The sequence below is a fragment of the Caretta caretta genome, chromosome 7, assembly GCF_965140235.1.
Source record: "Caretta caretta isolate rCarCar2 chromosome 7, rCarCar1.hap1, whole genome shotgun sequence".
NCBI lineage: Eukaryota > Metazoa > Chordata > Testudines > Cheloniidae > Caretta > Caretta caretta.
The window spans coordinates 85382840-85395800 of NC_134212.1; the positions used below are offsets into that span (position 1 = coordinate 85382840).

The 12961-nt window shown below is 43.3% G+C and overlaps 1 protein-coding gene across 8 annotated transcripts in view; it reads left to right on the plus strand.

The window, feature by feature from the left end:
• Window positions 1–12961, plus strand: part of LRRC20 (leucine rich repeat containing 20) — a 173987-nt gene that overhangs the window by 55234 nt on the left and 105792 nt on the right. For 6 of the 8 annotated variants that reach the window (XR_007357482.2, XM_048856305.2, XM_075130904.1 and 3 more), the window contains one exon: window positions 4662–4791. Coding sequence is in view for 7 of the 8 variants with exons in the window: in XM_075130903.1 (XP_074987004.1) it covers window positions 4662–4791 (130 nt within the window). In the remaining variant the exon portion in view is untranslated. The other 2 variants (XM_048856303.2, XM_048856302.2) reach the window with 2 other exon arrangements.

The following is a 12961-nucleotide window of genomic DNA, read 5'->3' on the forward strand; positions in this document are numbered from 1 at the left end:
ACACCACACAACAGATACCACATACCACTAACCCAGGAACCTATCCTTGCAACAAAGCCCATTGCCAACTGTGCCCACACATCTATTCAGGGGACACCATCACAGGGCCGAATAACATCAGCCACACTATCAGAGGCTCGTTCACCTGCACATCCACCAATATGATATATGCCATCATGTGCCAGCAATGCCCCTCTGCCATGTACATTGGTCAAACTGGACAGTCTCTACGTAAAAGAATAAATGGACACAAATCAGATGTCAAGAATTATAACATTCATAAACCAGTTGGAGAACACTTCAATCTCTCTGGTCACGCCATTAGACATGAAAGTTGCTATTTTACAACAAAAAAACTTCAAATCCAGACTCCAGCGAGAAACTGTTGAATTGGAATTCTTTTGCAAATTGGATACAATTATCTTAGGCTTGAATAGAGACTGGGAGTGGCTAAGTTATTATGCAAGGTAACCTATTTCCCCTTGTTTTTTCCTAACCCCCCTCCCCCCTCCAGACGTTCTTGTTAAACCCTGGATTTGTGCTGGAAATGGCCCACCTTGATTATCACACACCTTGTAAGGAGAGTGATCACTTTCGATAAGCTATTACCAGCAGGAGAGTGGGTTTGTGTGTGTGTGGGCGGGGGGGGGGGGGTGAGAAAACCTGGATTTGTGCTGGAAATGGCCCACCTTGATTATCATACACATTGTAAGAAGAGTGATCACTTTAGATAAACTATTACCAGCAGGAGAGTGGGGTGGGAGGAGGTATTTTTTTATGCTTTGTGTGTATATAAAAAGATCTTCTATACTTTCCATAGTATGCATCCGATGAAGTGAGCTGTAGCTCACCAATGCTTATGCTCAAATAAATTGGTTATTCTCTAAGGTGCCACAAGTACTCCCATCCTTATTCTAATTGTTAATAAATAATTCCTAATATAAATAGGTACAACAGTCACTTATTTATTTTGGTGACATTTCTAAAAAAAAAAAAAAGGTAATCTTACCTGGATGAATTCCCTAAAACATGTTGCAAAAAGAAAAGGAGTCCTTGTGGCACCTTAGAGACACTCCTTTTCTTTTTGCGAATACAGACTAACACGGCTGTTACTCTGAAACCTAAAACATGTTGACCTTGGAACAAGGAGCCCTGATTAAGGAACCGACTTCTTCACCCTTGTGCCTAACCCGCTGCCAGAGCTCCTGCATTTCTTGGCTCTGGGTCTTTTCCTGCTCTCTGTCAGGTCCCCCGCCTCGGGTTTCCCTCCCCCGCTTCCTGTCCCCAGCAGTGTGGCTGTAGAAGCAGCTGTTGCTGTTCTTCACAATGGTTGGGGGAAACCGGACAGACGGAGCTGGGAGTTCAGGCTGAGCAGCAGCAGCAGCGTGGGTCTGGTGCTGGGTAAGAGAGATCGTCCGCCTCTTCCCTCAGCTCGCCCGGAGAGAGAGATTAGAAGAGCTTCCTCCTCCCCCTCGCACACAATGGGGCCTGCGGATACCGCCGAACTCCCCGACGGCGTGGGGCTGCCAAGGCAGCCCGAGAGTTTGCACTTCTCAGTGCAGGCTGCTAACATGCACTCGTCGGCCCTCGTTTCGCCCGAGGGGTTGCGTCCGCCAGGTCCAGGAAACAGTGAGACGGAGAGCCCCGCGGCTGGAAATGAAAGGAGGCTACTGTAATGCACGCAGCCTGCTTCCTGCTCTGTGCATTTCAGCAGCGCGCTCCTGCTGCAAGGGCGCTGAGGGCAAGAGAGGGGGTGGCCTTCTCTCCTCCTGCCCGAGAGTGGGAAAACAAATAACTTCTCATGCTGTACATTTTGGTGTTGGAAATTGGAAGTTGAACATGAAAGTGTGGGGAGGGTGAAATTCCAACTTCTGTGGCTGGGGGAGGGATTTTCCTGCCTCATCATAGTTGGGTGGCACGTGAAGTAATTGTAGGATGTATGCAGATATTGCTGTTAATCATCCTTAGTTTTCCCCATAAATGAAAAAGTAAGCTGTACTGGATCAATGCAGACTGTGACAGCATTTAGTTGTAATATCACTTGGGTTTGCTTAGGCAATATTGCAGCCCAACTCAGTATCAGATTTGCATGGAAAGGTATCTTGGATCTGAAGTCTTGGGTTTCTGCCACCAGTCTAGTATTTTAATTTTTACTGCTCAGTCAACTAAATATAGGACCACTGCTGCTGGGTCACTGTCTAGGAGGGCTTAGGCATACTCCTTAGTCAAGATACCAAAAGCATCCAAAGGAGGCATGACATGGAGATGTGCTGCTTGACCAGCTATAGACTGGGATTCTAGGCTGCTGCCTTTTTTGCAATTTTTTGCATTACATTTCGCATGATGTTACTAGATGCATCGACTGGTCCTTTTCTACTTCTTTCCCGTTTTGGCTCATCTGTTGTTCTTACAATTCTTTTTGAGCTAAAATTCTTTGTACTTTGTCTCCCCAGTTTTCTGTTAATTCATGCCAACAGAAATGCCAGAGGTCCCTTTTGAAAACAAAATAGATTAATAGATTTTAAGGCCAGAATGGACCATTATAATAATCTAGTCTGATGTGCATAACACAGGCTATAGAATTCCACCCAGTAATTTCTGCTTCAAGCCCATAACTTCTGAGTATTGTGGTCTCACAAAAAGGGCGGTCCGATCCATCACTGCGCACTACTGTTATTGCGATAGGGCTGGTCTCTGCATCCTAAGACACTCAACCAATGACTTCAGCAATCACTGAGTGATTTCTGCATACTTCCAGGTGAAGTTTAGAGTTGGCTGGTGGTAGGAGAGGTAGTTAGAAGCAGAGTTTTGCCTTCTACTCCGTAAGTGAACCCTAGTAAAGAGGTAATGGGGAGGAACCCAGAGGAGGCCTGCTGTCTTAATTGCTGGAAAGTTCAGGTTACTGAAAACACAAGTATTTTTGTAAGGACTAGTGAACTGAACAGTCCCTCTTCTGGATATACCTAGGTTTCATTTGCATGTATTATCGCTCTGGTTCCTTTTTTCCATGTTTATTTGTATGTTTTTTCTGGGCCTCAATTTATGTGTGTAAATAACTCGTGTTCCACTACTCATTATGAGGGTTGCTTCTAAGAATTTTTAAATGAGGCCATATGTCCTCATTTTGTCTACCTTTGAAACATTCTGTGTGAAAGACACACTATAGGGAACCAAGTAGACATTCCGCCCTGGTGAGACAACAAAAATGGGACAACATATAATCAGGTGCAGATTAGCCACTAGGCCAACGGGGCCTATGCCCGGGTGCCCCGGCTCTGCCACCTGCTCAGTGCTTCTGTCAGGGAGTGGGGGCTTGCCCCACTCTGCATGCTCAGTGCTCCTGCTGGGGAGCCGGGTTAGGGCACGGGGGCTTGCCACACTCTGCCTGCCCAGCAAGCCCCCGTGCCCCAACCCGACTCCCTGGCAGGAGTGCTGGGCGGGGCTGGGAAAGCCCCCATGCCCCAATCACATTTCCCTGGCGGGAGCAGTAGGGGTAGGGGGACACACTGCAGACAGAAAGGATGGGGAGGGACCCCCACTTGTTCTGGGCGAGGGCCCCACAAACCCCTAATCTGCCTCTTCATATAATAAAGAAAATCCTCCAGAATTTAAGGAGAGTATCACAGGTTTTTCTTTTTCCTGTTGTACCCTTCCGCCACCTGTGCACAAAGGATAATCTAGTCCAACAGTTAAATATTCAGACGATTGTAGGGTCATGGGAGTCCTTGTGATTTAATATATAGTTAGGAGTTCTGACATCCTGAACAACTCAGATCTTCATGTGGGGCTCAATATGTGGGGCTTGGTGTTTTTGGTTTTGGGAAAAGGTGTTAATTTTTTTAATTTACATATTTATATTTAGTGTGAAAATTCAGTATTTAATTATTGGAAAAAATAGATTTAACAAAAGGTAGTCAATAATATTAAGAATCTGCAAATGTCTTTTTTTTTTATTTTGATAGCCATGACTGACCATTTTGATTTAAGAATATAACTCAAAGCAATTAATCATTTTAAAGATACATTTACTCATTTTGTAGTCTTTTGGATGGTGCAACAATAATGACAGTAACGAGTAATTAAGGGAGATTTAAAATTGAAGTTCATGGAGTCTGTTCATTAATTAAATAAAAAATTCAGAGTATTTTATGTAGTTACAGTGTAGTTACTTACATTAGTGGAAAGTACATGCAAATAACCGCTATTTCTGATTTAGTAATATTTCTCACTTACTTTGTACTATTGTAAATGACTACATAAAATGCAGGGCAATGGAGTATCTGACCCATTGTAAAAATTCACTATTCACTGCAGAGTGGAGTAGAAAGGAAGTGGGGGAGGAAGGATGTTCCATGGTTTGAGTGCCAGGCTAGGACTTGGAAGACCTGGGTGGAAGTTCTCCCTCTGCCACAGACTTCCTGTGGGACCTTGGGCAAGTCACTTAGTTTCTCTGTGCCACAGTTATCCTCATTTTACAGATGGGAAAGTAGTTGTGAGGTTAAATGCAGCAGATTCCCCTTAATAGCAGTCCTGATTTTAACTTCTGATTAATAACATTTTACCAGGAATAAATCCTGTCCCATTGACTGCTATTTTTACTTGTCCCTTTCATGATATGTTAGCACACTGGACCCTCACTGTTTTTGTTTCCTCATTCACAGTTTCCTCTGTGGAAGTGCTTCCCTGGTGGGACTGGGTGCGGTGCCTGCATGGAGAAAAAGATGGGGGAAGCTGTAGCCAGAGTTGCCAGAAAGGTGAATGAAACAGTGGAGAATGGAGCAGACTCGCTAGGTGAGTTAATCAGTCTGGCTTTGCTCACAGTGTGAGTTGGTCCCATACAGAGGGGCCCTTCAACCAGGGACACTAGGCCATTATTCTCAGACTCAGTCATTTAAAAGGTTGTTACCAAGACAGCTGGAGAATGGTTTTTAGTTTTCCTACCAATTTGTTCCATTTATATTTTGAAAAATGTTGATTTCTCCATCTCCTGATCCATGTTTCCAAAGAGAGCAGAGGCCAACATGGCTTCTTTCACTTAACTTTGGCATGCGTGTGCTAGCATGCTTAATAATGTCATCAGGGATGTGCATGGTTCAGAAAATAGTGTTAATAATTAACTGTTTGCAGCAGGATACTTTAATTATTTTCATAATACAAAAGCTTTTTTTGTATTTATTTTCAATGAATTGTGCATTTTAAAAGTGCCAATTATTGCCAGGTTGGTTAGCTTTCTGGCAGAGGTCCCTGTGTCATCTGTTTGGAGTAGAGACTGCAGCCTGCTGTGCCCCCAACCTGGTATGCTGACTAGTTCCTTTGTAGGAAGATGGAAATAATGTTCTCTTTGAAAATGTCAATCTGTTTGTAAACAGAGGGCTAGATTTTTGCCTTCGCAGTGTCCTATTTTACACTGCACTGGTGGTGTAAAGGGCCTGCAGAGGGAGTGGAAGCAGCCCTTACAGACTGTCACAGGAAGGGTTTCCCACTGGAGCACAGAGCCAGCACAATTGTCCTGTGCTGGCCTTTAGTGCATCACAAGACCTTGTGGTATGGTAGGGGAGTGAGGAGGCATAGTTGGACCACACTGCCCGCTGACTATTCTGTGCTGGTGGATGGCTCCATAAAGAGTCACTGTAGAACAACATCAGTTAGGGCAATTCCTGTGATTGCTCCAGTGTCTGCCATGGACTGTTCTAGTCTCCAGCCATCTCCGCAGTCTGTAAGGTAGAGAGGTGACACACAGCCATCTGTGTTCCAGCCCTTTTCTGTGCTGTGCTGAGCTCAGTTTTTGGCTGCTGTCCAAAATGAGAACCACAGTCTTTGTATTGTACATGGTCCTCCCCATCTGATTGTAGGGAGATGTACAGTGAGTACAGAAACCAGTCATTCTTTCACTTCTGTCAACGCTGTCATCTTCTGGTATGTCACAGGTGCAGTCTTTATTCAGAGTATAGAGTCCACCACTATAGATGACCTAGACAGTTAGCACTGGGGACATGTACAATCCCAAATCTATTAAAAAGGCAAATTTTACAACAATATCCTCAAAGTTAACTGTCAGCACCCCTTAATGAAATCAGAGAGGGCCATATAGTTGACTTAGCCCTATTTTATCTAGTAAATCATCTGTCCTTCATATTCAACACACATCAGTCATTAGTTTATGGTTTTCCACCCAGTAATGGGAATTGTCCATGTAGTTCGGGAATTAGGCCTACCAGGAAGACCACAGGTTCTTAGAAGGTTTAACTGATTCCTAGTTATCATTTAATTAATTTCTCTTTATCCCCTATCAGTGTCCTTGGATGCTTTTTAAGTTGGCTCTTTGTGTAGATACTTTGACATCCTATGTGCTGCCAGAAAGGTACATAAGCTCTGCAGGATACGGACTGTTTTTTTTTTTCCATCTGTATAACCTTTGACACAGTGGGACCTCAATCCTAAATGGAACCCTTGGACGCTACCATAATAAAGTATTAAGAATAAAAAATCTGGGCTTGATTGAAATGAAAATACCTCAAGAACAGTTGAACATCTTCTACAGCTGTTCTTTTTGCTCCTTCATCTATCAGTCTTCATGCCTAGCAGGGGAAATAAGAGAGCCGCTATACTTTCTTCTAAGGCATGGGAGCCTCACTTCATTCTGTAGCACATAACAGACTGATAGTGTGACTATGGTATGATCAGTTCAACAGCATGCTCCTGAGGAGCCCCGCTGCATGGGCCTTGTATCTTTTAGGCTTAGATGATAAGGAGGACATGGGCAATTTTAACATACTGTCACCAATATGGCTGAGATACTGGCAAGTTACTGTCTGCCCTTCACTCTTCTCCCTCTGGCACCCTTTGGAAGTTCTATCTTGGGTGGTCTCTCCCCATCCAGAGGTACTTTGAAGTAGAGGTATAAATGCCAGCTCAAGGAGACATACATGCATGCTAAAAATAGAGTTTAGCTGTGGTGGCACAAGCAGTGAGAGGGGCTAGCTGCCCCAAGTACATGCCTGTAAGAGATACTGAGAGCCCATTTCAGGTGGCTAGCCCATCCCGCTGCCCATGCTGCAGTTACTCTCTTTTTAGCGTGCTAGCTTGATCAGAGCTAGTGTGAGTACTGTATATTGCCTTCAGCTGCAGTTTACACTTCCAGCTTGAAGAGTAGAGAACCTGACTGAGAGTAAGTCTAGATTTTTAAAAAAACATATAATGAATGGTATGGTAAAGCCCTAATTAAAAAAATTAAATCAGAGGACTGGCTTGCTTTAACTAAATCCTCATTGGGTCTAGTTACTACCTGCAACTTCTCTCCTTAGGCAGGTGGAAAGTGTTCTAAACACCCCACAGGCATAGCTGGTTGCCTAGATCAAATCCTCTTCTCCCAGGAAGAACATCCTTCCCTTAGCCAGCCCTCTGCCTTCTGGAGGTAGCCATCATAATGAGCTCCATCTGGGATGCTTACTGCTTCCCAGTGCCTACCTTAACCCTCTCCTTACTTCTTAGGTGCATGGCTTTGTAATTACCATCACACTCCGTTACCCTTTCTTGGCCTGATGGAAGCATTTGCTTCCCTACTCATTTAGAACTTTGTTCCCAATACCTTTCTTATTCTAGAAGATACTGTATAGTTCCTTGGCTCATCCAAAAATAAGCCCCTAGAGCTTACCATGACAGGCAAAGTGACAAGTGAAGGACCCACCTTTCTTCTCCAATTTGTGTTTTTCCAAGGGCACAGAAAAGGTGTTTATATCTCCATCCTCTTATTTAGGGAACAGCTTGATATCTGCTTTTAAACTGAGAGACCAACCCAACTAACAACTAATGGGTACTAGTGCCTTCAGTTCAGCCATGTCTTTCAAGACACTGATTTCTCTCTGTCTTTCTGGGTTTGCTCAGTATCTGGAAACTGGAACTTATCCCATGCGCTCCTGTTGAAACAGACTTTTTCTCAGGCTCTCATACCTCATGCTAATGATGCTCTTCCTGTTCCCAGTCATCCTGCCTACATCATTCCTTCATCTTAACAGCACGCTTCATGCTCTTCAGTGGCATGACAACACCACGCCAGTGATGTCTTTTTACAGTTCTGGTTACCTGGCTGCTTTCTGTTTTATCCACCAGTTTGTCAGTTTCCCTTGCTTCACCGCAACCATGGATCTCCAACTCCTAGATTTTCTCCCAATTTTTTGGGCATTCAGCAAAACCTGGGACAGTCCTCACTAAAAGCTTCACTTTTCTTTTGTTAAAGCTTGTAGTATTCGCAAGAAAGCAGGGAGTCTCAAGTTTCAGTGAAATGCTTTTATTTAGCAAGTGTATTAATGACATGATGGGATGAAACTGGATGTAGTATCTTACTCAGTAAGCTCTTAAACTTTGTCTTCTTCCATGTCTCTTTAGTAGGTTTTTCAACAGAAAATTGGGTTTTGTCTATATGAAATTTTTTACCAAGTGTCTGCTTTCCACAGAAAATTTCAATATTCTGTTGAAAACCAAAACATTTTGGGTTTTTGGCCAAAAAATCCTGATATTTTGACAGGTCTGACCTTAGGCATGGGTACCAGAGCAGTTGCCCAGGTTGCCAATTGCCAGGGTAGCAAATCAACTGGGGAGGCACCTCATCATTTAGCTGGTCAGGTGCAGGGAGTAAGATGGCATCAAAAACATTTTCCATCATGGACAGCAAAACACGTAGGGGTAGCCCTGTTTTATGATTCAAATGCTGCTGTGGTGTCTCACAGAAGTAGTAGGTCAGGTGTCTTTATGCTCCCATTCTTCTCAATGGAACTGGGCAAGGCTTTCTGTCTGACCTGCATCTCCTTTGATGTACCATGGTTAGTGACTCCTACGTGCACTCCCACCCTTCATTGAGAATGGAGAAGAGTGGTGTATCATGGGAGATGTAGTTTGGCCAGAAAGTAAGACCCATAGAGGAGAATGACAACTCCCATGAGGCATGACAGCACCATGTTAAATCAAAATATTTCAGTCTGGGGACAAAATACTTCACTGAAAAGTCAGACTTTTCTGGGAGAGCCTATTTCCTAGCTAGCTCTACTCTGTCTAGCCTGGTTCCTGTTAAAGGTCTTCAGGGTATTCCAGATGGCACTATGACACAAAGCCTTGATAGATATGTTACTCTCCTTTCCTCTCAATACTCTGTTAGCTCCTCCACAGCTTGGAAAAGTACATAGACACGGGTCTCATGCAGTGTTTGCTCTAATTTTTTACATCCATGTGTCGAATGAATTTTGTTATGTGCACCAATATGGAGGTGGTGGGGGTGGGGCCAAGGGGTTTGGAGTGGGGGGGGGCTCAGGGTTGGGGTGTGGGGGGGTGCAGGCTCTGGCTGGGGGTGCGGGCTCTGGGGTGGGGCTGGGGATGAGGGGTTTGGGATGCAGGCTCAGGGATGGGGCAGTAGGTTGGGGTGCAAGGGGGTGCAGGCTCTGGGGTGGGGCCATGGATGAAGGCTTCGGGGTGCAGGCTGCCCCGGGGCTGCAGCAGGGATATAGGACTTCCCCCAGCCCTCTCTTGCCCCAGCAGCTCGGGGCCGGGTGAGAGTTGCCTCTCCCCAGCTGTGGCAGCTCCAGCAGGGTGGGGCGGGGCTGGGCTGGGCTGGGCTGGGCCGGGGGAGGGGCTCTTCTCCCCACCTGCAAGGCCCTTGATAGCCTGCTGCATGGCCACATAGCTTACAGGGAACTTAGGTCTCATGCTCAATCTCATCCAAAGGTAAATTTAAACAAAATAAACCTCTTTATTCACCAAGTGTTTGTTTGTTTCTTTAAGCAACAAGGTTGATATATTTATGGAAATTTTTACTAGCTACATAAAAGAGCATCCATCCTAAGCTCTGGGTGTTCTTGACAAACTCTTGATAAGTTATACATAAGACTTTACAGTTGGACCACTAATACCACTACTGCAACAGCAGTATACATTTAACAATAAATCCCTACCAGCAAAACTACCTTTGAGTTTCAATCTCACCCTTCTATATATGTACCAATTTTGACAACTTTCACAATATTTGTTTTTTCTTAAAGCTCCAGCTCTGAGAATCACACAATTCTGGGAATCACATCTTTAATGAAAAGAAAGGTCAAGTTTCTAATTCCCTTAGTTTTGCACAGAAAACTTGAAAATGTGATTTGTGTGTACCCTGAAGGCACAGAAACTAGAAAGCAAATAAAAAGCACCCCACATTTTTTTTTTTTCTAAAAATCTGATTTTTTTTTTCATGATTTTTTGGGAGCCTGACTCTTGATTTATATATGCTCTGGTTTGGCAATACTGGTGTATTTAGACAGACTTCTGCCTGAATAAGGGCTGAGTACAGTCTGTCAGATTTGGCCTAATGGGTATTGAAAATGTGTTGTACAAAGGTGGTGGACATAGAACTGACAAGTTTAAATTCCACCAGAACAGTCCTCAGGTCTTACTGACCACATTTCAGAGAAAATGTGTGCCTCTCTATGTCAGTAGTTTAGGCTGATATGTATGTTATTTTTTTAAAAAAGTAAAAGGTTAAAGTTAAGGCTGAGTGGTGGATCAGAAGTTGCCTTGAAGTTATAGGAGATGGTCATTTATTACTCGGCAGTGGGGAATTGGTGAAATTCACTGTATTGTGGCATGAACTGGCTTAGTAATATGTCTCTAGACTTTATAACATTTAATTAAAAAATATATATTTGTGTAAAGAAGCTCAATCTATTTCATTTATCCAAGACAAAGTTAAGAGATGACTTTACCTCCGGGGTAAAAGATTACCAATAGTAGGCGGGCTCTTTAATTTAGCAGACAAAGGCATAACAAGATAAAATGTCTGGAAGCTCAAGCTTGATAAATTCAGGCTAGAAATAAGCAGTACATTTTTACCAGTGGTAAAAATTACCAGAAATTTCCAGGTTTCAGAGTAACAGCCGTGTTAGTCTGTATTCGCAAAAAGAAAAGGAGTACTTGTGGCACCTTAGAGACTAACCAATTTATTTGAGCATGAGCTTTCGTGAGCTACAGCTCACTTCATCAGATGTTTACCGTGGAAACTGCAGCAGACTTTATATACACACAGAGAATATGAAACAATACCTCCTCCCACCCCACTGTCCTGCTGGTAATAGCTTATCTAAAGTGATCATCAAGTTGGGCCATTTCCAGCACAAATCCAGGTTTTCTTGCCCTCCACCCCCCCACACAAATTCACTCTCCTGCTGGTGATAGCCCATCCAAAGTGACAACTCTCCACACAATGTGCATGACAATCAAGTTGGGCCATTTCCTGCACAAATCCAGGTTCTCTCACCCCCCCCACCCCCCTCCCAAAAACCACACACACAAACTCACTATCCCGCTGGTAATAGCTCATCCAAAGTGACCATTCTCCCCACAATGCGCATGATAATCAAGGTGGGCCACCCCCAGCACAAATCCAGGCCTTCTCACCCCCCCCCCCCCCACCTCCATACACACACAAACTCACTTTCCTGCTGGCAATAGCTTATCCAAACTGACCACTCTCAAAGTTTAAATCCAAGTTAAACCAGAACATCCCGGGGGGGGGGGGTAGGAAAAAACAAGGGGAAATAGGCTACCTTGCATAATGACTTAGCCACTCCCAGTCTCTATTTAAGCCTAAATTAATAGTATCCAATTTGCAAATGAATTCCAATTCAGCAGTTTCTCGCTGGAGTCTGGATTTGAAGTTTTTTTGTTTTAAGATAGCGACCTTCATGTCTGTGATTGCGTGACCAGAGAGATTGAAGTGTTCTCCGACTGGTTTATGAATGTTATAATTCTTGACATCTGATTTGTGTCCATTTATTCTTTTACGTAGAGACTGTCCAGTTTGACCAATGTAAATGGCAGAGGGGCATTGCTGGCACATGATGGCATATATCACATTGGTGGATGTGCAGGTGAACGAGCCTCTGATAGTGTGGCTGATGTTATTCGGCCCTGTGATGGTGTCCCCTGAATAGATATGTGGGCACAGTTGGCAGATAATCATTGGAATATCTCAACAAGGAATGTGGTTCATTCTCTGTCACTTGGTGGGGAATTGGTCACTTTAAATCAAGACTGGATATCCTAAATAATATGCTACAGCTCAGCCAGAAATTATGGGTTTAATGCAGGAATTGCTGGGTAAAATTCTGTCAGACTTGGATGATTAAAGTCGTCATTTCTGGCCTTACAAAATATAAATCTATTGGGAGATTTAAAAATATTTAGGTGCTAGCTGTATTAAATGTCAACACCCTATTACCCTTAACAACCTTTTAACAAACCTCAGGATCTACCCTGCAAATACTTACTCTCATGCTTGATTTTTCTCATGTCCTAATGAGGTCTCTTTCTCCAAAATCTTAATTAGTCACTGTAGTTAAATAGGTTTGTTTTAAACAAAAAACAAGAGTCAATAACTTCCCTTCTTAGATACTCAACTTTCACTTTCTTTCCTCTTGTGATATCACAATTTTACTAGTTCTCCAATCACTATAAACTGTTCTAGACTATACAGGACTTGACTTTCCACTTTAAAGCGGGGGAAAAAACCTCTCTCTTTCTTTAAAAAACAAACAAACAAAAAACAACAACAACCAACCAAACAAAAATACCTTTCAGGCCTTCTTTATACGTCAGAAAAAAGCAAAAAAGTATGCAGAATCGTTTTTTGTTTTGCCTTTTTGCAGGTTACTGTTAATCCCAAATTTCTCTTTACAAATGAATTCCCATTCAGGGAGATTGCAGGAAGAGAACCAACGCATTGGCAATGATGTGACGTTTGGCAATGGATTTCTTTCTTTGAGGGACCTGAGACCGAGAGAGATGACTGGCGACTACTTATGAATACTTAAATGTTAAAATAATTTAAAACAACGTAAAGACAAGTCAGAAATATTGGTGTTCTCAATCAAACCTGTAATTGACTTGATTCAGTTTGCATAGAAATCCAGTAGGTGGTGCAGTTTCATTTCTG